Source organism: Phytophthora ramorum (assembly GCF_020800215.1).
Source record: "Phytophthora ramorum isolate Pr-102 chromosome Unknown Phyram_PR-102_s0012, whole genome shotgun sequence".
Taxonomy (NCBI): domain Eukaryota; phylum Oomycota; class Peronosporomycetes; order Peronosporales; family Peronosporaceae; genus Phytophthora; species Phytophthora ramorum.
In genome coordinates, this window is record NW_027150658.1 from 278385 (window position 1) to 303922 (window position 25538).

Here is a 25538-nt window from a genome sequence, read left to right on the forward strand (position 1 = left end):
CGTGGAAGTGAGAGCATGCACATGTAGACGACTTACACGGATTTCAGGTATTCCTTGGTGAAATAGTCGAGTGGTAAGGCGCCGCTGCGAGCTGCTGATATTCCACTTCCAACTGGCGTCGTCGCTCGGTTGCCATCTTCTGTTGCTTCGCTTTGTCCAGATTCAGATTCTCCTTCTCTGGTGGACTTGTTGCTGCTGCCTTCAAAACTCGTAAATGAGCTGGATGTATCGGGAAGACTCGCCGAGGTCTGCAGTGTTGGTAAGGGACTTACACCTTTTTGTGCTTCCCGCCCCGATGGCTGTGAACTCCAACTCATTTCCAATGCGTCTGTGCTCACAGCTGCTGGCTTCTCGGATGGGAAGAGATGATTATACAGGAAAGTCAGCACTTCATCGTGAGCCAGTAAACGCTCAATTAGCCGCACGCGATCATTGGGGGTGAAGTCATCCAGCTCGACGTCAAACTTGGACATTGTTGGTCGCGCTCCTCGTTGTGCTACTCCCCGATCTACTTTTCGACCGACTACGGCATTGGGTCCGCAGTCGCGCCTTCGACCCACTTCCTCTTTCACCGAGTCTACACATTGCAAGAAGAACTTCTCCAGAAGTGACTGCGCGGCTCCTCCATCTCGTCTCAGTAATCGTTGTTGCCTCTTAACCGAGATGAGCTCGTTGGATTTGTGCTGGAGTTCTCGTTTTAAGCTGCGAATTTGCTTCTTGAGCTTCTCCTCTCTCTCCTCTGCCAACATCGCCGACTGGCCCGTCGAAGTTACGTCCAAGTTCAATTGAGGCAAGCCATGCCCCCCCATGACTGGTACTACCGCCATCGAGGGGTCTTGCGACCCTCGTTGCTTTAGGAGCTTCGACCCCGATCTGCTTTGTGAATCGAAAGGTGGGAACACTCCAGCCGAATCCGATCCAGAATTGTTTCCGGACACTGAGAGGCGAACGTCGAGCTCAGCTCGAAGCAGCTTGTTCTGCTTCTTGCAAGCTTTAAGTTGCTTCTCGAGCCAATTCCGATCTTCTTCAATTGCCTCCAAGTTCTCCTTCATGTACTTGAGGTCTTTCGTCATTGTCGTGGTGAAGGCGTCAAGCCTCAGTGCTTCTTTGCGGTACCAATCGCGCTCGTCTTCGATCTTTTTGATCTTCTCGGACTTGTTCTCGACGGTCTCGTTGCGGTGAATTTTCTCGCGCATTTCGTGAAGCTCCTTTTGCACATTGTACATGTGTGCACGGTATGCAGCCAGGAAGTCTCGCTCCTGTCGAGCTAAAACAGCGCTGATTTTTTCGGATAAAGACCCGACAACGTCATGCAGCTGAGCATGCTTCTCACGCACCATTGCCATGCTGATACAATGGACAAGCAGCACAAGATTGGTGAGCCAGAGGGTATTTGGGACGAAAACAAACAGGTCCATCGTACGCGGGAGCTTCATCGATGATGGTTGTGCTAGAATTCGCATTCCGGTTGCCCGCCGCGGACTCGGAGATTCTTTTGACCGACGTCAAGAAGGTCTCCTTGGAGAAGGTCTCCGCATCCTCTTGGTTCATTGGGCTTCAACCACGTAGTCTAATCGACCAGACTCGAGCGCTATTATCCGTGTCGACCGAGGCTGTAGATGGAGAGAGAAACACGGAGTCAGCAGAAACCCACGGAAATAGCGAGCTCTTTCGATCAAGAAACGGCCCAACGCCATTGTTGACATGGCGTCCCAATTAACTTGTGTGTGGAGATTTCGGCGACCTCGACCACCGTGAACACGAGGGTAAATGACGTCAAGAATTACCGTACTTCTTCTTGGAACTTTGCTATATTTCAATTGATAGGAAATGTGGTAATGCTTGGAGATGTTTCTCCACACCAATTGCCAAAGAAACCGTCATGCAGGAGCAACGACGCTTCAAACACGGTCCAACGCGTCCAGAGTTCCTAGATTCAAGCCAGAGCTTCGTTTTGCTGCGATGTCTGGGTCACGAGCTTCTCTCGCCCCACCGATCTCTTCATTTCCACCTGCTGACATTTTCTACGACTCAGAAAGCGATGACAGCGATAGCGATCTGGAAGAACTCTTTAGCGCGGAGGACTTCGTCGCGGTATCCGAAGACCTTCTCCTTGTAAAGCTCCGTTGTTTCCACCCGAAACTTGATGTCGCTGGTCTATCCGCCGCCTTCCAGCGAGAACTTGGTGTCACGAGGGATTCCCAAGAGCTGGAGGGGAGGTTGCAGAAACTGCAGGCGCCCGAGTCTCGAGCCTTGTTCGTATTGTACCTGAAAGCTGCTGGTATGACGAAGGAAAATCAGTACGCCACCAATACAGGTTCGGGCATTCTGCCAGAGTACCAGCATATATTGGAAAGCACACGCACATCATGTGAGACTCGGCTCTTTCAGATGATGTACGACCTCGATAAATGTCAGCAAGAAGCCACCGAGATGCTGGCAGTCGAAGTTTCGGGTAGAAACTTCCCCAAGTACTCGCGCACAGTCGCGAAAGCCGAGCTTCGTCGCTGCTGCAAAAGCATCGATGATTTATTCCGTCGGCAGGTGGAGGGAGAAACTACTGCTTCTCAGCAGGCTTTCACGTTGTTTGCCGCCCAAACTCTCAACGAGAAGCTGTTCGTCACTGACACAGCACCTCGCTACGACTCGTGTGCCGTTTTCAACCACTTTGAGCAGCCCATTTTCGACCGCCTTGTCATGTTTGCGAAAGACCCGGACATCATGGAGCGGTTGACTTTGCAGAGGCGGCAACAGGTGGAAGCCAATCGCATCAAGCAGCAGTGCTCGCAGCAACTCCGATCCATTTTCGAGACTCTCCGGGTGAAGCAAGCCGAGAAGCTCGAACAAATGCAAACGCAGGAGTTTGAGACTATCAAATGTCAACTGGAGGAGGCACTCGAGGCAGACCTGCAGCATATTCGGCAGATGCACGCAGCACTGCTCAACCACGAACGAGCCAAGATCAACGCCAAATATGAAGAGCAAAATATCGTGCTAACGGACAAAGTACAGTGCATGCAGCGAGAAGTGATGGCATTGCAGAAGAAATGCGACGGCGTTGGTTGGCATGGACTCGAGCGCCTTATCACGAAAACATCATTACAAGTGGAGCGGATATTCGGCACGAGTGAGTATCTGCTACGTCTGCTGATCCTCGCAGAAGACCTCAATGCAGAATCCTTGCGGCGCGCACTGGTGCGCTATATTAGCGAAGAAGACAAATTGCCACAGTTCGTACTTCGTCGAGAACTCACGAGCAAGATGGTCGCGGATACCACTGTTCTTGCAATTCTCAAAGAGTCTACGACCAAGGACCTCTGTGAAGTGGCAGGCTACGGAGCAAGCTTCCTGCATCAGGACTTGGTCACACGTGAACTTCACACGCGTAAAGTTGAGTTCGGGCGCTTCTTAGCTGGCGTTACAAATGACCGTCTTCGTGCGGCTCGACGATACACGGTGGCGAAGAAGCTCAGTCACAACAGCGCGAGCAATCAGAAATCTCAAGCTTCGGACCAACTTGATAACCAGGTAGACCCAGTCCAATACGATGACTCGCAGCATGTGATCCTGGACACCGAGTTTGACCGCTTTGCGTCGGCGCTCGAAGACTTCCCAGAAATTCTATCGCAAGAGTTCACACGTCGTCGGGAGTTTTCTTGTGTGAAAATGGATAGCACTGACATTGAGCAATACGTGAGCTTCGCGGCTGAAGACTGCGTATTGCAACTTGAGGCATCGCATCGGTATTGCACCGTGCATGCCACAAAGGAGCGTCGACAAGGCGAATCTGGAAAATGGATGTTCGAGGTGAGCATCGACGTTTTTGACGGAGACGGAGAAAGCTTGCTGATTGGATGGGAAGTTCCTCGCAGTTCCGATTCGACGAGTGCTACAACGGCGACAAACGTTAGCGATCTGCCCTCATCTCCAAACAATAAAGTTCGTAGTCAATTCGACACGAGCTCTGTGGTGCCTGGCATATCGCCAAGTGACGACGGACGAAGCTTCGGGGTGACTTGGCAGGCAGATGGAGGTCTTGACATGGGGATGCTGCACGCGAATGGTGTATCGAAGTCGGGAGTGCCGAGCTTTCGAGCTGGCGATGTCATCGGCTGTACCATCGACCAGGACCTGGCAGTTCCCCAACTGCGCTTCTATTTGAACGGAGATATCACGTTGCCATTACGGCGTACAGCAACTAATCCCGCCAGTAGAGGAATATCAGCAGTTGATGCGTCTGCTTCATCCGAGATACCTCCAAACTTTGGAATCGCTGTAACGAATTCAGCCTATCGGCTGATACCTGCGGTCTCAATGTATTCGTCAAGTAAGAAACCACAGATGCGAGTGACTTTCAACTTCAGAGGTGACTTCAAGTACCCCATTTTAGGTTTTGATCCGTTTGGAGCCCCACTATGATCCACGCACATCAGCTTCAGTCGGAATTTTTCCGCAGGCACCGACTTCGTGTCAAAAAGCGTTGAGCTCAATACTTTAAGTCGAAGCCTAATTCCAACCACGGTGCGTGCTCGAAAACAAGTGGAGACTTGAAAACGCTAGATATTGAGGTCCAAGGATAAATAAATTGGTGGCGACGTTTTATTGCTCGAGTCTCGTTCGGAAGATTAGTTCTAATACAAACAAGGATGATTACTTCGAAATATTTCTGCTCGAAATATCTTGGATACAACATGGTAGTCCCGATATTAGCTATATACGTGGACGTTTCGCCAACTTTTCACTTGTTTTTTCCGTTTTCCAGCTTGCCACTCCTCACTACAGCTGCTACATACCTTTTATCAGTGATTGTCAGTCGGCGTGAGAGCAGCGCCTGTGCTCAAATTGTAACATTTTGTCAACGATTCATGGCACTGGCAATAAGAAAGGGTCAGCAGCTCCAGGTTTCCCAAACAGCAAGAAGGCCCCATCACGTGCCAGGGTGTTACTGGAGACGTACTTGGTGGAGTCAGTGTTGGAGTTCGACTCGCGAAGAACTGGATTGTCCAGAACCAACTGCAGCCGGCTGTGGTGGCACCGTAAAAGGTTGGATGACTGTGGTGCTCTTTCAAAAGTGGCCGAAGATATTGGACAAGGTGATGTGGGGAAACGGCAGACGCGCCCTGCTGTTGCTGGACAAAGCCCTTTGCACAAGATACCAGAAGTTCCGCTAGTAAACGTCAGAGTCAAGATGGTACCTCCAAACACTACGACAGCGCTGCAGTCTGGGTCATCACTTGGCTCAAGCAGCGCTCTCTTTGCATACCCTCCGTTATTGGTGTTCGTGCAAGTTGCGCTTGGACTTGAGCACCTTTTTGCACTTTGAGCACTCGTACGTTGCACTCATAAGCAATATCAACAATTAAGACAGAAAGGAAGGCTCGTTCGCCAAAAGTGGTGGCTGGCAAACACTTACTACCACATGGCTCCACTTTTGGCAAAAGCCAATAATCAGCCACCACATCTGGCGAGCACTTTGGCATGCTTTTTTTTTTCAAATAGCCACCCTTTTTGGCGAAAGTCCGTGTCAGCGTGTGCCCTTTGGCATTCTGATTGGTCAGATTTAATAACAAAATCCAATACTATCAAATGCTACTGACTGCCGAACGGTCCGTCATGTCTTCGGGCTACACCATCGTCAAGGTCATCCTGTCGTGCAACGCACTGTTCATGGTCCATTAGTCGTGTGTGCGGCCACGAATGGCTCGCCCCAAAGCTTCCTACTGAGACACAATTCATGGTAGGCACTTTACAAACGTGCGTATTTATCGATTCAATGTATTGATCTACAATATCAAGCACATGCTAGCCCGGAGCTGGGGACAAGGCACCTTCGTACTAATAAAACGCTGCTCCGTTTCGCGGCGTAGCCAGCTCACTTGTAAAAAAAGTCGTTTGGTTGTTTATGATTACGATGTAAGGTGATTATGCTCTATGCTCTACTTTGGAAGTACATGTAACAAATGTTCTTCAGGTTGTCGTTTGGTTGTTTTTGATTATGCGATGACAAGGTGTCGTTTGGTTGTTTTGATTATGGGATGATTCTTGTAGTGGGTGCATATGGGAGCTTTCCGGGCGTTCAAGGGTAGTAAAGCAGGATACATGTACATTAACATGAAGTACATGGAAAGCAACGAAGGCGCTGGAACTCAGGTACATCTCTCTCCGTTATCTCTCTACACAAGAAACAATGACCAACAAAGGATACTTTGTTAGCCTTCCGACACTCCAACCGTACCTATCGGTTGGCTAAATTTGCTGCTGGTCGCTTGTTGGGCTCGCTGACGATACAACAACTACTGAGCACACTTCAATGCTGTCGGACTTGCATGCGAAGGATCCGATGTCGGAGGATGAGCTTGTCAATTCCGACAAAACACCACTCTGTGGAGGAACCTCTGAATATGAGTAAGTGACCCGGAACTGGTTGCAGATGAAGATAAGGCATGGTTAAAATGGAGCAGAAGAGAATGGCGCATATTGTGCATTGTATTGGTAAGCTCCAAGAAAACGTTGTTATCAAGGTTACGATTACAAACAAACTGTATGTCAGAGAGGGCACATCAACAGGATTGACCAAGACCAAGACAGTGCAACAGGCTGGATGCCAACTAGGACCAGGACAGTACGGCAGCTATGGATGCTAACCCCTCGATCGAAGGCTTGGGCCGCGCCAATATTGCAATGTCATTCCAGCTTTTACCGCACAAGACTAACCCTGCAAGCATCACCATAAGCTTCCACGTGACTCGGCTTCGAACCACTAACTGTAAACCATGCAGCTCATCCAGTTTGGTGTTTTCGCCTCGATGTTGGCAACGCTTGCGACTGGTTTATCGTTCTCCGAAATCGATGAAGACTCAAGTGAACAGGACGCTACGACCGATGAAGAGAGAATCTATGGCGGATCAGACGGAAATGCTGGCAAATACCCGTATCTGGCGAGCCTGCGCAGCGGAGGCCCCTACGGAGACACATTTTGCGGTGGTGCGCTCATCGCACCCCAGTACGTCTTGACGGCGGGCCATTGTTTCGAATGGGAACTGAATGACATGTATGTCTCTTTTGGAATGCGGCACTCATCGGGAAAGGGCTCTAACAAGGCTGAGCATACCCGTGTCTCGGAGATTTTCCGCCACCCAAACTTTAATATGACGTGGCTGACCTACGATGTGGCACTGGTTAAGCTTGAGACTCCGTCGACAAGGAAGCTAGCGTCTCTGGCTGTGGCTGATGAGTCAAACAACCCACCGGGAACCGTGGCCACGGTAGTGGGGTGGGGATTGGTGAACAACGAAACCTACGGGTTGACACTGAAGACTGTGGACGTCGAGATCATCTCGGACGAGCAGTGCGACTTAATGATTAACTACAGCAGGCCGAAAGAGACTGTGATGTGTGCCGGTACTGGAGGTGGCAAGGACGCGTGCCAAGGAGACTCTGGAGGTCCACTCATTGCCAACGGTGCCGTGGTGGGAATCGTGAGTGGTGGGCCTCCTACAGATTGTGGCGTTTTACCTGGATTTTACACCCGCGTTTCGAGCGTTTTGGACTACATCAAGGACATCCTGGATGGTGGTTCCACTGGCAATGTCACGGAGTTTTTGACAATGCCTTACAATTATAGCACAGACGCTAGATCCATGCCGGCTGACGAGCACTGATAGAAGGGCAGCCGCAGGAGGAGGGCAGAGAGGGTGCGAGGTTGGCGAGACCTCCGTGTATATAGTTAATATATACAAAGAGTTTTACACCATGACTTTTGTTTGTGAGTAGATCTCTTTTACTTGGTGCCAACAACCGCCGCATTTGGACCAAAAGTTTTGGCAAGCAGTCCGTAGAAAATGAGTTAGCGTGTGTTTGGTTTGATGCGGAAACTTAATATATTGTTCTTGCTGCAAATTCAATTGTGCGGTATTCGACTTGGCAATTGACCCCTCTTTATAAACAGTATACTCTTTCCAGACGATTATCTTGGAAACACTACTACTACAGTATTCTATCTCGGGTTTCCACAGACAATCGCCAACGGTGCAGGCAACTCGTGTAGTATTTAATATTGCCAATGTAGTTATCTCCCCGGTTAGGTTCGACAAACTTTCACTGTCAATTCACGAGGTTCAGCCTACAGACGCTAGAAAACACTGGGTAACTGTCCAGGAGCGAGGCTGAGCGTTGTCACCAGCCTAATCTGGCCCTCAACCCTTGAGGTATCTTGGGGTAGGAACGTCGAGGAGAGAGCGGTTTGGCGACCGCGGTTCGGGAAAACCACGGTTTGCTCTCCGCCAATCCCGTATGAAATGTGCAACGGACACATGGACGACGCCCCGCGCGAGCCACTAGACTGCACGGTGCCTTCGCGCATGCGCCCCTCGGCCAAGGCGCCATCAATAGGCACCGCAGCCCCCACGGTCTTTCTCCGCGGTCCTCTTCAGCCTACTGACTCAGCCGTCCCCGTACTCTCCCTGGCTACGCAGCTTACCTTACGTATTTTGCGTCGGTCTGGCTTCGTCTTCAGACCAACAACCTCGTCTGTCGCTTACTACTCGTGTTAGTCTCAACTTAGCACTTCGCTGCCAAATCTTGACTGCGGGTCGAGTCGCAGACCGCGCCCTCGGTGCCCCTCATATCCTCGAAGTCTCTAGACTAGATCTAACTATAGAACTGCCCCCTCCTTCTATTGTTGCTCAATTCGGGTGCTGTCCCCTGGCCTCCTGGCCGCACGCCACTCATCTCGCCGTCGTCTCGCCGCCGTCCATACTACTCCGTCGATATTCGTCCCATGTCGCCCTCCTCGCGATCTTCTATCGTCGCCATTCAGCAACTTCAAGCTACCCGATACCTCGGGCAATCGGTGCCCGGAGCTTACTGTCTTGCCGCTGCCACCGACTCGCCCTCGTCGCCATTTTCCGCCACCGTTCCTTCGCCCACTAGTCACTCGTTAAGTCAATCGTAACCGTCTCCGCCAGCCGCTGCTCGTCCAGGCCGTTCCTGAGCCGGTGACTCGCTGTCCAACTACACGCCATCCCCGGCATTGAGATCGTCCTCGATCGTTCCCGCGTCGAGCAGCTTCTCGAACTCCGTTGCTGTGAGCCATCTTCGGTTCGTCGGTCGTCCTGGTGCCGTGCCGTACTCGACTTCGTGCTCGATGACATAGCGCCCTGCTCGATTCCGCGCGCGTCGGCGTGCCCGCTCAACGATGTAGCCAGCCGTCGCCACTTGCAGGAGTTGCGGCATTGGGTCCGGTCGCCTTGGTCGTCCTTGGCCTCGTAGCATCTCAGCTGTCGCCGTCCTGTTCGCGCTAGACTCCCCGTGTACCTCGCCCGTTTCGCCCCCGGCACTGCCAACTCCGCTTCGTGCAGCAATGCCGCCTTGACTGCCTCCACCGCCTCCGTCAACGTGCTGTCTCGTTGTAGTTCCACCGTCACCACTTCGTCCGGTATGGTAGTCTCCATCGTGTGTTCGCCGTTCAACCGCCGCGCCTCGCTCGCATTCCTTGGCATACGGGCTGCCACGAACCCCACTATCGCTGTCTGCACCCACGTCTTCCTTCGCCTCGGAGGCTGCGTAGTCGCGCTGGGAACGCCGTCTCGCAGCACGCGCTTCTCGAGCGGCGTCAGCTTCAGCACGCCGATGCTGCTTCCGGATAACCTCATCCGCCGTTGCTGAATTAGGCGTTCTTCGCTTCCTTCGCTGAAGTGGCAGTGGTGGCTGACTCTCGCCATCTCGCGCCTCATCTCTGACTGCTATTTCTGGCTGACTTTGCGCTGGTGGCGTGATTCCAACAGTTTCTCCACTCGTTTCAACCGTACGCCCTACTGTGGAACTCACCCCGGTCTCTGGGCTCGCACTATCTTCCGTGGATGCCACCACGCCCTCATTTTGGCGGACGTCGTCTTCCTCATTGACGTGGGCCTCCTCTGTCGCCTCCTCTTCCTCAGCCAATTCTCGAATTATCCTGTCGGCCACGCTACCGAGCGAGTCCTCTGCGCAACTCCCTGACACGATGAAGCTGCAATGCACCACGGACTCCTCGCCGTTATCTTCGCGCACCACCCTCCAATTGTCGAAACCCGCGTCTTCCGCGATACGGGCTGGTCCAACCCACTGGTGGGCCAACTTCGTGATACCCTTACCTCGGGGTGGCTTCAGTACCCACACTCGGTCACCGACGGCGAATTCACTATGCCGCCGCACCTGCCTGTCGTAATACTTCGCCCTACGCCTCTGATCCTTCAATAAAGCCGTGTGAGCTACCTCCGTCGCCCGTGCCATTTGCGCTACCAGCGCCCGATGGTAGTCCGCAAACACGCCGACCTGCGTTATTCCGCTGGCCCTGAGTGGTTCGTTCGGGGCCCGCAGTCGCCTTCCCATCATTAACTCGTTCGGACTGTATCCTGTGCCAGAGTGCCGAGCGCCATTGTATGCGTATGCTGCACACGGAATCCACTTGTCCCAATCGTTTTGCGTCTCCGAGACGTACATCGCCACCATGTCCTTCCACGTCCGGTGGAATCGTTCAACGAGCCCCAGCAACGCCGGTCTGTACGGCACCGGCGTCAATTGCTTCGCCTGCAATAACCGCACTAGCTCGTCCACGACGGCTCCATTCAACTCCGGGGCTCCATCCATTACGATCTCCCGCATCGGCCCGTAAATCAACACTAGCTTTTCCGCAATGAACCTGGCAATATCCTTGGCCGTGTGGCTTGGCACCGCCGCTACCACGGCGTATCTCGTAGCGTAGTCAACGGCTGCAACCACATAACGACTGCCGTTCTCCGTTACTGGCAGTGGCCCCGCCACGTCGAGTGCCCACCGATCTCCTGCATTTCCAATTCCTTGACTACGTAGTGGAGGGATCACCTCCTTCGCTTGGGTCTTCCTTGTTCCACAGTCCCTGCATGCCTGCACCCATTTCCTCACGTGGGCTCGCATATCTGGCCACCAGTAGTTCGCTGCGATACGCGCGTACGTTTGTGGTGTTCGCAGATGACCCGCGAAGATGGAATCGTGATTCTCTCTCAAAACTTTCGCCCACAACACTGCCGGAAGCACCACGCGCCTGCTGCCGTCACTCTCGCGAAAGTACACTATTCCATATTGTACCTCAATCGCCTTGCCGCCGTGTCGTCCTTCTTGTCGGAGCTTCCGTATTGTCTTGTCGCTGGCCTGGTGCTCAGCGATCTCTGCGTCCGTCAGCTGCCCTTCGCCGCCGGCCAGGCCACCCTCGGGCTCTCGTCCGATCACTGCGTGTACGGGCGCCCTTGACAACGCGTCGGCCACCACGTTGGTCGACCCAGGCCGGTAGACTACTCCGAAATCATACTCTTGGAGCTGCAACGCCCACCGATGCAATCGCCCTGTCAGATCCTTGGAAGTCATCAGCCATTTCAGGGCCGTATGATCCGTCACTAGCTCAAACTTCCTTCCGTACAAGTATGGCCGAAACAGTTTCACAGCCCATACAACTGCCGCACACTCTAGATCAGTGATGCCGTACCTGGCCACCGTATCGGAGTTCACTTTAGATGCATATGTCACGGGTTGCTCTCCTTGCCCTTGGTCTTGTGTCAGTGTCGCCCCAAGGCCCGTCTGTGAGGCGTCCGTGACCAGGCGGAACGGCTTCGTGAAATCCGGATATGCCAGGATTGGTCGCTCCGTCAGCGCCTTCTTCAACTTCTCAAAAGCTTCCTGCTGCAACTCCGTCCATTGCCAGACAACACCCTTCCTGAGCAACTTCGTAAGTGGCGCCGCCACACTGGCAGACCTCGCTACAAATCGCCGATAATAGCCTGCCATGTGCACAAACCTCGTCACTTCGGTCGTATCGCGTGGCGTCGGAAAGGCACGTACGCTTTCCACTAAACTCGTCATCGGTCGCACACCGTTTTCATCCAGTTCATGGCCCAGGTACTCTAACTTCTCTGCTGCGAAAGAACACTTACTCGCCTTAAGCGACAGCCCCGCCTGGTCAAGTCGCTCGAGAACCATGGCTAACTCTACCACGTGGCGCGCCATGTCCCCCTTCGTGAACACTATTACGTCGTCCAGGTACACGAGGCACGTCTGCCACGTCAAACCCCGTAGCACTGCGTCCATCATCCTCTGGAATGTCCCCGGAGCATTTGCCAAACCAAACGGCATCCTGACGAAACGAAACAACCCCTGCCGCGTAACGAAGGTCGTCTTATCTCAGTCTTCCTTCACCACGGGCACCTGCCAATATCCCGCATGTAGGTCGAGACGCGTGAACCGCCGAGCGCCATGTAAGCGATCCAGCGTGTCGTCTATCCTTGGTAAGGGGTAGACGTCACGTTTGGTGATCGCGTTGAGCATTCTATAATCAATACAAAACCTCACTGACCCATCCTTCTTCTTGACGAGCACCACGGGGAAGCCCCAGGCCCCACTGCCCTTTTCAATAACTCCGCCTTGTAGCATTTTCGCGACTTCTCCATCAATAACTTGTTGTTCGCTGTGTGCGTGTCGACGTGGACGCACCTTGATGGGCGGCTCTTCGCCCGTGTGGATCGCATGCTCCACGTCCAAGGTCGTCATCGGCGGGCACCCTGTACGCGGTTCCAGCAACCTCGGAAAGCACCGCAGCAACCGCAGGAGTAGCGCCTTGCTATCCGGACTCATGTCCCCCATCGTTAAGTCGTTCTCGTTCACCAACGGCTCTCCCTCTGCGTACACCTCATTCAACCACGCCTGCACCCGCTCCGGTGTCAATTCGCTAGTCAAGTCCATTACTTCCCAGTCTTCTCCGGTGGGCGTCCACGTGCCCAATGCTTCGCGAGTTGGTAGCTTTGTGGAGATTCCCACCAAGTTCAAGATAGGCACCGTCACTTTACCGCCCTGCACCTTGGTCAATGTCGGTGCCAGCAGAACGCGTTTACTCACCATTTCGCCGGGCATGAACATGCCGACGATGCCTTCTGGCGCGGCCACTGCTAACTCCACGTTCCTGCAGGTCTGCGTCAGCACTCGTGCGCGCTGCACCAACCTCGCTCGCACTGGCCGATCATCATGTTGCCCGTTGCGTGAGCACACGAACGGCACTACCTTTTTCGTTTCAGCTTCGTACCATTTCATCTCGCACGCCGCCAAGTCTATCTTTACCCCATTCTTGATCATCCATTCTTCTCCGAGCAGGAACTCCTCTGTAGTGCCTTCAACAATCAGTGCATCGACCGTCATCACTTGGTCGTACTGCGTAGTGAACCGGAACCGCCACACTCCTAGCACCTTCGACACGGCCCCCGTGAAGCCTTCCACGTAGTCGACAGGCGGGCGGGCCTCTAGCCGTCTGCCCCACGCCATCCAAGACTCTCCGGCCACACTATACTGGGCCCCTGTGTCGAGCTTGATCGACTTCTCCTCGCCGCGCACATTCACTCTGGCCGTAGGTAGTGTGTCCACAGCAGGAGCTCGCACTGCCCTCAGCTTGGCCACCCGCATCAGCGCACCCTCTTCACCGATCTGCTGTACTTCCGGAAGCGCGTATACGCCTCCACTGTGATATTGGTAGCGCTTGACTCGTCGCCGCCTTCCTCGTCCTTGCAGGACTGCCGTTGCGCTTGGCGGCACGAACCCAATTACTTTCGCTTCCTGGGGCGTCAAGACTCTCGGAGTCTCCTTCTGCCGGCGGGGCTCCTCGAGCGCGTAATACGTCTCTTCCATATTCATGGACCTGCCCAGCGTCGCTCGGACTTCCCGACGCTCCTTCGCCTTCGCCTTGCGCATTCTCTTCTCATAGCGCCGGCGCGTCCTCGACTTATGCAACGTCGATCCGCCTGCGTCCGTCCAATCACTCTTTCCAGTCGCATCAAGGCCTGCCGCAGCCATCACTAGCTGTTGAGCGACCCCCTTCTCAGTAGCGACGTCGCCTCCTCCAGCCGCAGCCTCACAGTCTTCCTGCCGACCAGCCTCAGCTCGCACCAGCTTCAGATAACCGTCCCTCAGTACCCCCTGCTGCGCGTCAATCTCGTTCGGAGCACGTGCTGCCCGCGCGCCCCATATGAGAGCGTCTCGGAACTCCATGCTCGTCTCTGGCATTCCCGCATACTCGCCGACCGTGTTCGATGTCTCCGCGTGGCCGCCTTTCCCACTCATTGACATCACTGTGCTCATCGTTCCGTCGCTCGCCATGGCAGTAGCTAGTTCTTCACGCTCCTTGCGTCGCTCTCGTCGCTCCTGCGCATCATCGAGGCGCTTCTGGCGCTTGCGTCGCCATCGTTCACGCTCCTTCACCAGTGTAGCTTCAGCCTCGACCCTTCGGGATTTTACTAGTAGTGTCTTGGCCACCGTCATGTCACGCCTCGACAGCTCTTCTACCACAGCCGCGCTCAATTCCTCCGGTGTCGCTTCGTTGGTCGACGTGCCCTCGTATTCTGCCAGTGCCTTCGATAACTTCTTCTCCACGGCACCCTCGACAGACCCCTTTACCGTCGCGTGGCCGGCTTTGCTAGGACACACCTCATTTACCGTCGCGAGGTCCTTTGTGACCCATGAGTCTCGCTTTGTCGGCGTATCCCTGCTCGGCGCTGCCGCTTCTTCGAACCGCACCCGTTTGGGCGCCACTGGTCCTCCATCTTCACGCGTACCGCTGGCCGATTCTGTCGCTCGTCGCAACGCGCCATCCCCACTCCCGCGTACATCATCTTCTTGGTGGCCCCTCGCACGTTCCTCGTGTGCGCCGCCATCCCCAGTTTGCCACTCTGCACGCTGCTGAAAGCGTGCCTTCCGTCGCCCTTTCCTCTTGGGTCGTCCTGTACGTCGGCGTCTACTCCTCTCGTCGTGCGTACCCCTTTTCTGCGAGTGACGATGCTCGTCCTCGCGCACCTCGCACCGGCCCGGATCAGGACTCGCGAGCAGTAGGGCCGGGGCCCCTACGCTCACTGCCCGTTTCCCGCTCCTTTCTCCGACGCCGTTGCGTTCTGGCCGTTAGTGATCGCCAGATCCGTCTTGCGTACTTCACAGTCACGCGAATAGTGGCCATCCTTGCCGCACCAGAAGCAGACCTCGCCTGGCCGGGACCGATAAGACGACTTCGGCACTCGTCTCGCCATGTACTCTTGGTGCCGACGCAGCCGCCCTTCTCGCGTCGCGTACGCCGGGTCATGCGCATTCGTGTCGCCGCCGTATCCGTGACCCCCGTCGTGTGCTTCCACCTTGAGAGCCTTGCCGCCGCGCCGCGCGTACTGGTCATTCCCGCTTTGGCGCTTGCTCCGCCAACCGCCTGTTGGGTTATGGTCAGTTCCGGCCGTTTGAATTTTCGAACTTCCTGCACCGTCGCTCGTCGGTACTAACCGGTACCCTGGCGGTATCGCCTTCCACCACTCACTCATACCGGTTTTTCCGTTTCTGACCGGGCGCCCCTCAGTATCGTATCTAGGGGGCTTCTCTGATGTGCCCCATACTGGTCCATAGCCTGAGATCACAGTTCCCAAGTTGCTGCCGAGTCCAGACTGCTCCTGGTCAACCATCGTCGCCGTGGTCGCCGCCAGAGGCCCGCGCCCGCTCGTGGCTTCGCGCTTGTCCCAGGCTGCCATGGCATCGTCAAGTCCAATCCCGTAGCCTTCACCGTATTCCCCGACGATCGGCGTGGCCAGGTTGACGGCGTCGTCCAGCGTTCTCGGCCTGTTAGCGCGTACGTGCGTCGCACCGCCAACGCTGCTCATGCCCTTCAGGAAGGCGCTCACCAACCAGTCTTCCCTGACGTCACCTTGCTCCGCTATTTCCCGCAAGCTCTGAGCGTATTCGACGAGCCGCTCGCCTCGCATCTGGCGTCTGCCGTTCAACATATCCACCATCTCCGGCCCTGTGCGCCGCGTCATGTACTTCGAGCGTAGCATCGTCGCTAGCGTTCCGATGTTCTCTTCGGATTCGGGGACAGTCTCCATCACCGTCGCGAACCAGCGTTGCGCCTCGCCCTCGAAGTGTGCCGCCACTTCATGGTACAGCTGCTTGTCTTCCCAAGCGATGCCTCGCGTCACGGCCTGCCGGCGAACTTCTGCCCGGACCGTCTTAATCCACATCGACACGGGCATGTTGTCACCCAGCCCCTTAAACTTCGTGAGCTTCAGCGACTTCGCTTTCTCCCGCACGACGATCTGCCGTGCTGGCTCTCGCTCGCGTCGTTCTTCAACATTCGGCGCCTGGACGGGAGGGAACCGACCTCTACCTGCACTGCCAAGTCCCCCGGCATTTCCAGCGCCCGGTGCCTCCGTGCCTCGTCCTGCCGCGTCAGCGCCTCTGCCGCTGTCCGGCGTCCAGCCATCGCGTGGCCCACTACCACCTCCACCAGTCGTGTCCTGACCGCGTGGTGCATCTCCATTTCCGCCTGCGGCCCCACCGCCGTAGCCGTCGTGCCCGTCATCCGCTAATGACGTCACCGTCATAGCTGCTAATGGTGTCTGGCCTGATGAGCTGCCGATCTCTGCCGAGTCTAGCATCATCGTGCCACCATCGTCCGTTTCCAGCGTCAACGTTGCTTGTCTCTTCGCTGCTTCAGCCGCTGCTGGAGCCGTTCTTTCGCTCGACGCCGTACGCGTCGAGCTACGGGTTCTCATAGCTTCCGTCATTCTGTAACCGTACACAAAAGACCGCCTCGTCAGTCTTCGTTCGTCCCTTTCAATTTTGCTGCGGTACGGCCTTGCCGCCCAAACCCCCTTCGTTGGGTTGCCACAACGCCAAGCCCGCAGAAACCCCTCGTTGGTTCTGCCCAGAAGGCGCCTGTCATGACCACCATGTAGTTATCTCCCCGGTTAGGTTCGACAAACTTTCACTGTCAATTCACGAGGTTCAGCCTACAGACGCTAGAAAACACTGGGTAACTGTCCAGGAGCGAGGCTGAGCGTTGTCACCAGCCTAATCTGGCCCTCAACCCTTGAGGTATCTTGGGGTAGGAACGTCGAGGAGAGAGCGGTTTGGCGACCGCGGTTCGGGAAAACCACGGTTTGCTCTCCGCCAATCCCGTATGAAATGTGCAACGGACACATGGACGACGCCCCGCGCGAGCCACTAGACTGCACGGTGCCTTCGCGCATGCGCCCCTCGGCCAAGGCGCCATCAATAGGCACCGCAGCCCCCACGGTCTTTCTCCGCGGTCCTCTTCAGCCTACTGACTCAGCCGTCCCCGTACTCTCCCTGGCTACGCAGCTTACCTTACGTATTTTGCGTCGGTCTGGCTTCGTCTTCAGACCAACAACCTCGTCTGTCGCTTACTACTCGTGTTAGTCTCAACTTAGCACTTCGCTGCCAAATCTTGACTGCGGGTCGAGTCGCAGACCGCGCCCTCGGTGCCCCTCATATCCTCGAAGTCTCTAGACTAGATCTAACTATAGAACTGCCCCCTCCTTCTATTGTTGCTCAATTCGGGTGCTGTCCCCTGGCCTCCTGGCCGCACGCCACTCATCTCGCCGTCGTCTCGCCGCCGTCCATACTACTCCGTCGATATTCGTCCCATGTCGCCCTCCTCGCGATCTTCTATCGTCGCCATTCAGCAACTTCAAGCTACCCGATACCTCGGGCAATCGGTGCCCGGAGCTTACTGTCTTGCCGCTGCCACCGACTCGCCCTCGTCGCCATTTTCCGCCACCGTTCCTTCGCCCACTAGTCACTCGTCAAGTCAATCGTAACCGTCTCCGCCAGCCGCTGCTCGTCCAGGCCGTTCCTGAGCCGGTGACTCGCTGTCCAACTACACCAACCAAGATTATATTTTCCGAACGAGACTCGATCACGCATATCATTGTTCCTCGATCACCATATCTAGTGTTTTCAGTGCATTCAAGCACGCACGTGGTTGGAATTAGACCACCTTCACTTGACCCAAAGCCATTTTCTTACTGGAGTCGATGTGTACGAAAAAATACCAGTCAATTCCAGCTGGGGTTGAGATACAAGTGGATCACATTGGCGAGCCAAGTAGGTGCAAGCCAACGCCGTCGCATTTCTTCTGCAATGCCATCACTTCTCGCTGCATGCACTGTACTTTGTCCGTTAGCACGATCTTTTGCTCTTCATATTTGGCGTTAATCTTGGCTCGTTCGTGGTTGAGCAGTGCTGCGTGCATCTGCCGAATATGCTGCAGGTCTGCCTCGAGTGCCTCCTCCAGTTGACATTTGATAGTCTCAAACTCGTGCGTTTGCATTTGTTCGAGTTTCTCGGCTTGCTTCACCCGGAGAGTCTCGAAAATGGATCGGAGTTGCTGCGAGCACTGCTGCTTGATGCGATTGGCTTCCACTTGTTGCCGCCTCTGCAAAGTCAACCGCTCCATGATGTCCGGGTCTTTCGCAAACGTGACAAGGCGGTCGAAAATGGGCTGCTCAAAGTGGTTGAAAACGGCACACGGGTCGTAGCGAGGTGCTGTGTCAGTGACGAACAGCTTCTCGTTGAGAGTTTGGGCGGCAAACAACGTGAAAGCCTGCTGAGAAGCAGTAGTTTCTCCCTCCACCTGCCGACGGAATAAATCATCGATGCTTTTGCTGCAAAGACGTATCACCGCGGTTTAGAATAAGAAGTGATCCTCGATTCGATGTTCAGCTACGGATCAAAGAAGATAAGGTAATAGTAGGGCAAGCACTGGTAGCTATAAAGCTAATGTTTCTAGATCCGACGTCTGGTCGGTAACAAGGTACTTTGAAGTCTATGGGGTGATATATCAACGTGGGTCTGACAAATACTTCACTTCTAACTGTATGACGTCGAGCTACCAATTATGAAAAAAGTATCTACTAACCAACTCAGTCCAGTACCAGTTTGACCTGACAGGGAACAGGTCACTGCAACCGTGGTCATATCACCAGTCACGGAGTCAGCGTCAATCGTCGCCGATGTTGATTGCTCATGTCGATCACGAGGCACATCAACCATGGAACCACTGTTGACGGAGACATCGCCATCATCACTCGATCCACTAAAATCAAGGTCTTCCGTGTGTATCAGCAAGGACCGAGTGCTTGCTCGGTCATTCATTACATCATGCAGCTCGTAGTAGTAAGGGCAACACGAGAGGATGGCATCGCGCAAATTCTTTTCATCCTCGACTCCTTGGCCCGTAGCTTCGAGCAAATCTGCAGTTGACTTGTACATCTGCTCGAGGCTTATGATTTTCGACTGGATATCCTTCACACACCGATTCGTCTGAACCCCACAGTCGTATAGGAAGCGCACAATCTCACCAGCGATAGATGTTTTTTGTCTTGCTGTGTTGCGCATCGCCCCCACGGTAGCGAGAGTAGTTGCAACCAGATGTCATCCAGTCGATCAAGCAGGTAAGAGAGCTGATACTGGGTGCGGGGCTGTCGTTGTGCCATGCAACACGCTTCTTCACTATTAGTGCTTGCTAGGGTGACTTTTGTCGCTTTGCGCACAGCATTCAGGCTGCTGTTACCACACTCCACCACCGCATCAACGGAATCGCCGAATGTAGCGGGGCTACACATTCGGTTCACCTCTTACCTTAGTGCAACATGCACTAAGGGATACATTCAGGTTGACCACTCCACAAGGTGGTCCACATTCATAGCCCAAAGCATATGACTGGTAGAAAGTAACACCTTTCTACCAATGAGAGCCATTCAATAGATAGGGGTTCTGCCAGCCATCCAATGGCAGAACCTCTCATTAGAAATATCCGTTTTAGGAGGAAACCCCATTTACAATCAATACAGTTCTCATTTGGCACCAAAGCTATCGTTCGGTTCCTTTATCTAGGTTTAAGTATACTTGCGGATACAAGTATACTGAACTTAAGTAAATTACTCCTACGCTTCCTCATACACGTGCGCATACGTGTAAGCTTAAGTAGTGGGTCTAAGCAGACCCATTACACCGAAAACACACAAAGAGGAGATCATCCAAACAGACACGGTGATATCGTGTTTTCACACCTCCCATTCGAGAACGATAAGATTGCTTTCTGCATATCGTCAACCTTGGTAGTTTTCTTGCACGATTACCACTTCCACACTGACGCCAACTTCTTGAAGTCACTCACAGCCTTCATTTCAAAAGGTAAACTGAGGAGCACCACACTCACTATCATGCTCACTCCAATCACGCAAATGAAATAGAAGCCCGCGAGCTTCTCTGCTCCATTCGCTTGGTGTGTGACATCACCATCCTTGTCCTCGTCGCTTTTTTAAAGCAACTGTGGGGTCCCAGAACATGCACAGCAATACCATTCACGTAACAGGCAAAAAGGATGCGCCGAAATCGTTGAACTGCAACGGCAGGATGATGAAATAGGAGCATGATCGCGATGTTGGACTACGAGAAGAAGTTTTATCCACAAACACACAAAAAGTGGGTACCACCACATAAAACCAGAAAAAGGCTATCAATGTTCGACTCTCTGTGGGCCCAAGAGCTTCGGGCAGGACCATCTCCATAGAGTGACCCCCCCCCCCCCCGGATGCCGAAAGAAATCGACTGGAGAGAGCTGGTCTTTGTTGTGGTGGAGAAGGTCGGAAATAGGCTACTTGACTGAAGGAAGCGGGTTACCAAGATCAACACGAACGTATGTACTGTCTGCACGAGACCGGCAGTCATTTTGGGGAGGCGAGATTGCCTCGCAAGGCGGGACGAATGCGACAGTAGAAAAAATATTGCCAAGAGGTTACAGCACAATGAATGAAACCGGCTCGTGTTTGGATCAGATTCGGATTGGAAGAAACCATTCGAAGGCGCAGCTAGGATACAGCGATGACCCCGACAAGATTATAAAGGCTGTGCGTGATATGACCTACGACGAAGCTACTTCAACCTGGTTCTCAGCTCATTGGCAGTTCAAACAATACCCACATTCGAGTTCAATTCCGCCCGGTCCCACGTTTCTATATTCCGTCAAAGAAAAAAACTGTTGAGTACCTCGCTGCCACGGACAGATGGAATGGAACTACGCGCGGATGGAGTACATGTGTCACCCCCCCCCCCCCCCCCCCCCCCCCCCCAGGGTGGCTTGTCAATGCGTCAGCGGGATGGTACAAGTGCAACTAATGGAGAAGGTTTGGCTCTTGCATCCATTTGATCAACGCTCGTATGGTATCTCACCGCATAAACGAGATGAGAAGGCGGATCCTCGTCAACACAAACATTGTGCGGGAGAATGAAACGATGCAATCTGAAGCTGGAGCAATCCCCACTGGCAGTCCGATGTTAAACGAGGCTGCGCTCTTGTTAAATTAGAAGGTTTCAAGCTACTTGTAGCGGGGTTACACGTACCCGTTAGTGTATTGTACACGAATAATGTGTTTCACACAAATGGTGTGCACACCTAAGTTGGTGTGTGTACACGAGGCTTGGGTTGGTGGTCTCACAGCCACCCGTCATGCATATTACTAGGCTCCACTATGGTAGACAGTGAGTGTTATACATTTACCCCACTGGCGGCCTTGCCGCGAATAACAATAATAAAAAATCAGTTAACGTTTCGAAGTCTAGTGTCTATTAGTCTTATTTTAAGGTATTAATAACTCTAGGAGTCTGTAGATCGCATATCTACAAACTGTACTTGGTTCTTGTATTGAGCCTAGCTTTACAACCGAGCTAAGACTCTGAGAGTCTACGTCTTCCTCTCACGCAAGCTACGGCAGCCTCGCTGCACTTATCATGGTGCATAAAGAATTTGCATAACAGCAAGGAGGATCATTTTGTTCTTCGGTCGTGTCGTGGCAGATTGCCACTACGGGTTCTCCCTACCGATATGGCATCTTCTTAAAAGTGTAGACGTCGCTTTCAGCTTGACTTCGGGATTACACCTCGTTACCCCCCATTAGTCAATGTATACACAGCATCTCTCATTGCAGCTCCTCGTGGTCAGAAGGTGATTGTCGTCCACCAAAGGATGGACGTCAGCACGCGAGCTCTTTACAGGTCACCGAGCGCAGAGTACGCTCAGCTAGAAGATTGCGGTGTCCTGAGCTGTGCAGGTACACTGACTCGTCGATTCGACGAGGATTGTCTTCGCTGGTAGCAAGAAGTGTCTACCCCGGGCCGACCATGATCTCTTGGCGCTACCAGTTGATTCCCCTACAAGCTATGTCTCTCGGGGAACGACAGCAGACATAATCCATCCCCCGCAGGGACTTACCGGGAAAGTGTACGCTGTTCTTGGACTTAGAAGATTCTGCTCTGATTTTTTATCTCGGGGACCTCTTTGGGCTCTCCCCTTCGGCCTCCTATCGATCCTATGCTAATACCTAGTGAAATAGAGTCGTTATGGATCTCCGCCGACCCTTCGCTATATCTGATTTTATCCTCTCCCACTTGGAATGACTCGCAAATGGCATGCGCTTGCTGAGTTCTGCCGCTCGCTGGGTTCGGTCGCTCGCTGAATTCGGTCGCTCGCTGAGTTTTCGCTTGAGTGCGCACTCCGGGTTGATGCGATGCACCTAAATGGGCGAGATAAGGTGGTCCACCCAAAATATGAGTATCCCTACACCACACAACCATGCACGGATTCCAAAAACTTCACTGTCTTGATCACCAGTAAGAAGTCGTCTGGCACTTTGTAGCGTGTGCCGTCGATCAGGGCGCTCCTGGTTATGACAGTGACACGCATGCCCAGCTGTGCCGCAATTACCGTGCTACTGACGTGACAGGTTCTCCGTCTTGCGATTCAACGAGACCATGTCCTCCACCGTCTAGCGCGCTATTTCCGGCGCCTTGTGCATGAGCACCTGCCTTCTTGAGCTCAATTCTCTCTCTGTGCAGCTGGTCGATGCAGGCGGATCGAGTGTTCGATGCAGGCCAATCGCACAGACGGTATATTTACTCCTACCAACCTTAGTAAAAAAAAAAATACAATCGATTGCAGATTTTGCAGCTAATGAAAACCTTTAAAAATAGTCAAAAGAGCTAGGGATAAGGGGCGCACGCAAAAATGCCGCAATGTTAGCTATTTTATGGTTCTCCTAGTGGAAGTTAATTTAATTTTTTTAAAAGTATCATAAGCCCTTAATCATATGGCCTCCGGTCCTTAAAGCCGACTTTTCTTCAGTTCAAAAATCTAGAATGAACTAGAGTTCGACTCCAAAGTTGTTCTTCAAGTCTGGCTTTCTTGCGTTTTTGGTCCCCAGGAGCGACACAGCTCCAGAACGCAAACCTAACCTTTTCTAGAAATAAAATATATCGGATTAATAAAAAAAACTAAATAGGTTTTATGTACACCACATGAATTCCCCACGTTTTGGTCCCACGTGTCGTGAGACATTCATATGGTGAGTCACGATTATAGAATCGTGAGACATGCACTTGTTGAGTCACTATTATATGTTATGTACCTTCAACTTGCAACCAAACGACTACTTGAAGCCTTCAAGTGAGATTGTTTGATGATTATTGTATTGCGGGACGTTCAAGGGTAGTAGAGCTGAATACTAAGCTTAATACGAAGTACATGGAAAGCAACGAAGGCGCTGGAACTCAGGTACACCTCTCTCCGTTATCTCTCTACACAAGAAACAATGACCAACAAAGGATACTTTGTTAGCCTTCCGACACTCCAACCATAGCTATCGGTTGGCTGAACTTGTTGCTGGTCGCTTGTTGGGCTCGCTGACGATATAACAACTACTGAGCACACTTCAATGCTGTCGGACTTGCATGCGAAGGATCCGATGTCGGAGGATGAGCTTGTCAATTCCGACAAAACACCACTCTGTGGAGGAACCTCCGATTATGAGTAAGTGACCCGGAACTGGTTGCAGATAAAAATCAGGCTGGTTAGATTGGAGCAGAAGAGAATGGCGCAAACACTGTGCATTGTATTGGTAAGCTCCAAGAAAACGTTGTTATCAAGGTTACGATTACAAACAAACTGTATGTCAGAGAGGGCACATCAACAGGATTGACCAAGACCAAGACAGTGCAACAGGCTGGATGCCAACTAGGACCAGGACAGTACGGCAGCTATGGATGCTAACCCCTCGATCGAAGGCTTGGGCCGCGCCAATATTGCAATGTCATTCCAGCTTTTACCGCACAAGACTAACCCTGCAAGCACCACCATAAACTTCCGCGTGACTCGGCTTCGAACCACTAACTGTAAACCATGCAGCTCATCCAGTTTGGTGTTTTCGCCTCGATGTTGGCAACGCTTGCGACTGGTTTATCGTTCTCCGAAATCGATGAAGACTCAAGTGAACAGGACGCTACGACCGATGAAGAGAGAATCTATGGCGGATCAGACGGAAATGCTGGCAAATACCCGTATCTGGCGAGCCTGCGCAGCGGAGGCCCCTACGGAGACACATTTTGCGGTGGTGTGCTCATCGCACCCCAGTACGTCTTGACGGCGGGCCATTGTTTCGAATGGGAACTGAATGGCATGTATGTCTCTTTTGGAATGCGGCACTCATCGGGAAAGGGCTCTAACAAGGCTGAGCATACCCGTGTCTCGGAGATTTTCCGCCACCCAAAATTTGCCCTCACGTGGCTGACCTACGATGTGGCACTGGTTAAGCTTGAGACTCCGTCGACAAGGAAGCTAGCGTCTCTGGCTGCGGCTGATGGATCAAACAATCCACCGGGAACCGTGGCCACGGTAGTGGGGTGGGGATTGGTGAACAACGAAACCTACGGGTTGACACTGAAGACTGTGGACGTCGAGATCATCGCGAACGAGCAGTGCGACTCGTTGAATAATGCCACCGTGACAAGCGAGTCTATGCTGTGTGCTGGTACTGGAGGTGGCAAGGACGCGTGCCAAGGAGACTCTGGGGGCCCTCTCATTGCCAACGGTGCCGTTGTGGGAATCGTGAGTGGTGGGCCTACGGCGGAGTGCGGCATTTTACCCGGATTTTACACCCGCGTTACGAGCGTTTTGGACTACATCAAGGACATCCTGGATGGTGGTTCTACTGGCAATGTCACGGAGTTTTTGACAACGCCTTACAATGACAGCACTGGCGCTAGACCCATGCCGACTGACGAGCACTGATAGAAGGACAGCAACAGGAGGAGGGCAGAGAGGGTGCGAGATTGGCGAGACGTCCGTGTATATAGTTGATATATACAAAGAGTTTTACACCATGACTTTTGTTTGTGAGTAGATCTCTTTTACTTGGTGCGGACAACCGCCGCATTTGGACCAAAAGTTTTGGCAAGCAGTCCATAGAAAATGAGTTATCGGTGCGGACACACTTGATGCAGAAACTTGTCGACACATACTTTGTTGTTGCTGCACTTTCGACGTGGGGTACTCAATTTGTCGCTCTCTCTCCAAAATTCTAAAAAAATCTAGCACAATTATTAGCGGTTCTCTTGGCCACTTTGGAGCTTTCAAGATAATCGCAGATGCAACACAGCATCTCACGTTACTTACCCCCCCCCCCCATTCCCCGATGACGACAAAGGCAGAAATACGTCGGGTATTGTTCTTATTTGATGAACTTTCGTGTGTTTCACAAAGTGCAGAAAAGTATAAATCACTAACGAGGGGGGCTGGCCCTGCTGCCCAGTCCAGACATTGGGAAGGTCTGCCCGTGCACGCCATCACTAGTAGTTGGAGCGACGGCGGCGAAGATCGTCGG

At 53.1% G+C, this 25538-nt stretch overlaps 4 protein-coding genes across 4 annotated transcripts; 1 reads left to right on the plus strand and 3 right to left on the minus strand.

Moving 5' to 3' along the window:
• Window positions 1-32: 32 nt before the first annotated feature.
• Window positions 33-1551, minus strand: KRP23_11418 (uncharacterized protein; the record flags this gene model as incomplete). Its single annotated transcript, XM_067881967.1, has 2 exons — window positions 33-1347; window positions 1424-1551. 2 exons carry the CDS (start codon window positions 1549-1551, stop codon window positions 33-35), a joined length of 1443 nt encoding a protein of 480 aa, XP_067740255.1.
• A 411-nt stretch (window positions 1552-1962) lies between these two features.
• On the plus strand, window positions 1963-3911 carry KRP23_11419 (uncharacterized protein; the record flags this gene model as incomplete). The annotated part of the gene is made up of 2 exons (XM_067881969.1): window positions 1963-3807; window positions 3873-3911. The coding sequence occupies 2 exons, from the start codon at window positions 1963-1965 to the stop codon at window positions 3909-3911; spliced, it is 1884 nt and encodes a 627-aa protein (XP_067740256.1).
• A 10070-nt stretch (window positions 3912-13981) lies between these two features.
• KRP23_11420 (uncharacterized protein) lies at window positions 13982-14705 on the minus strand (the record flags this gene model as incomplete). The annotated part of the gene is made up of 3 exons (XM_067881970.1): window positions 13982-14003; window positions 14069-14467; window positions 14569-14705. 3 exons carry the CDS (start codon window positions 14703-14705, stop codon window positions 13982-13984), a joined length of 558 nt encoding a protein of 185 aa, XP_067740257.1.
• A 3206-nt stretch (window positions 14706-17911) lies between these two features.
• On the minus strand, window positions 17912-19095 carry KRP23_11421 (uncharacterized protein; the record flags this gene model as incomplete). The annotated part of the gene is made up of 2 exons (XM_067881971.1): window positions 17912-18488; window positions 18743-19095. 2 exons carry the CDS (start codon window positions 19093-19095, stop codon window positions 17912-17914), a joined length of 930 nt encoding a protein of 309 aa, XP_067740258.1.
• Window positions 19096-25538: the final 6443 nt, after the last annotated feature.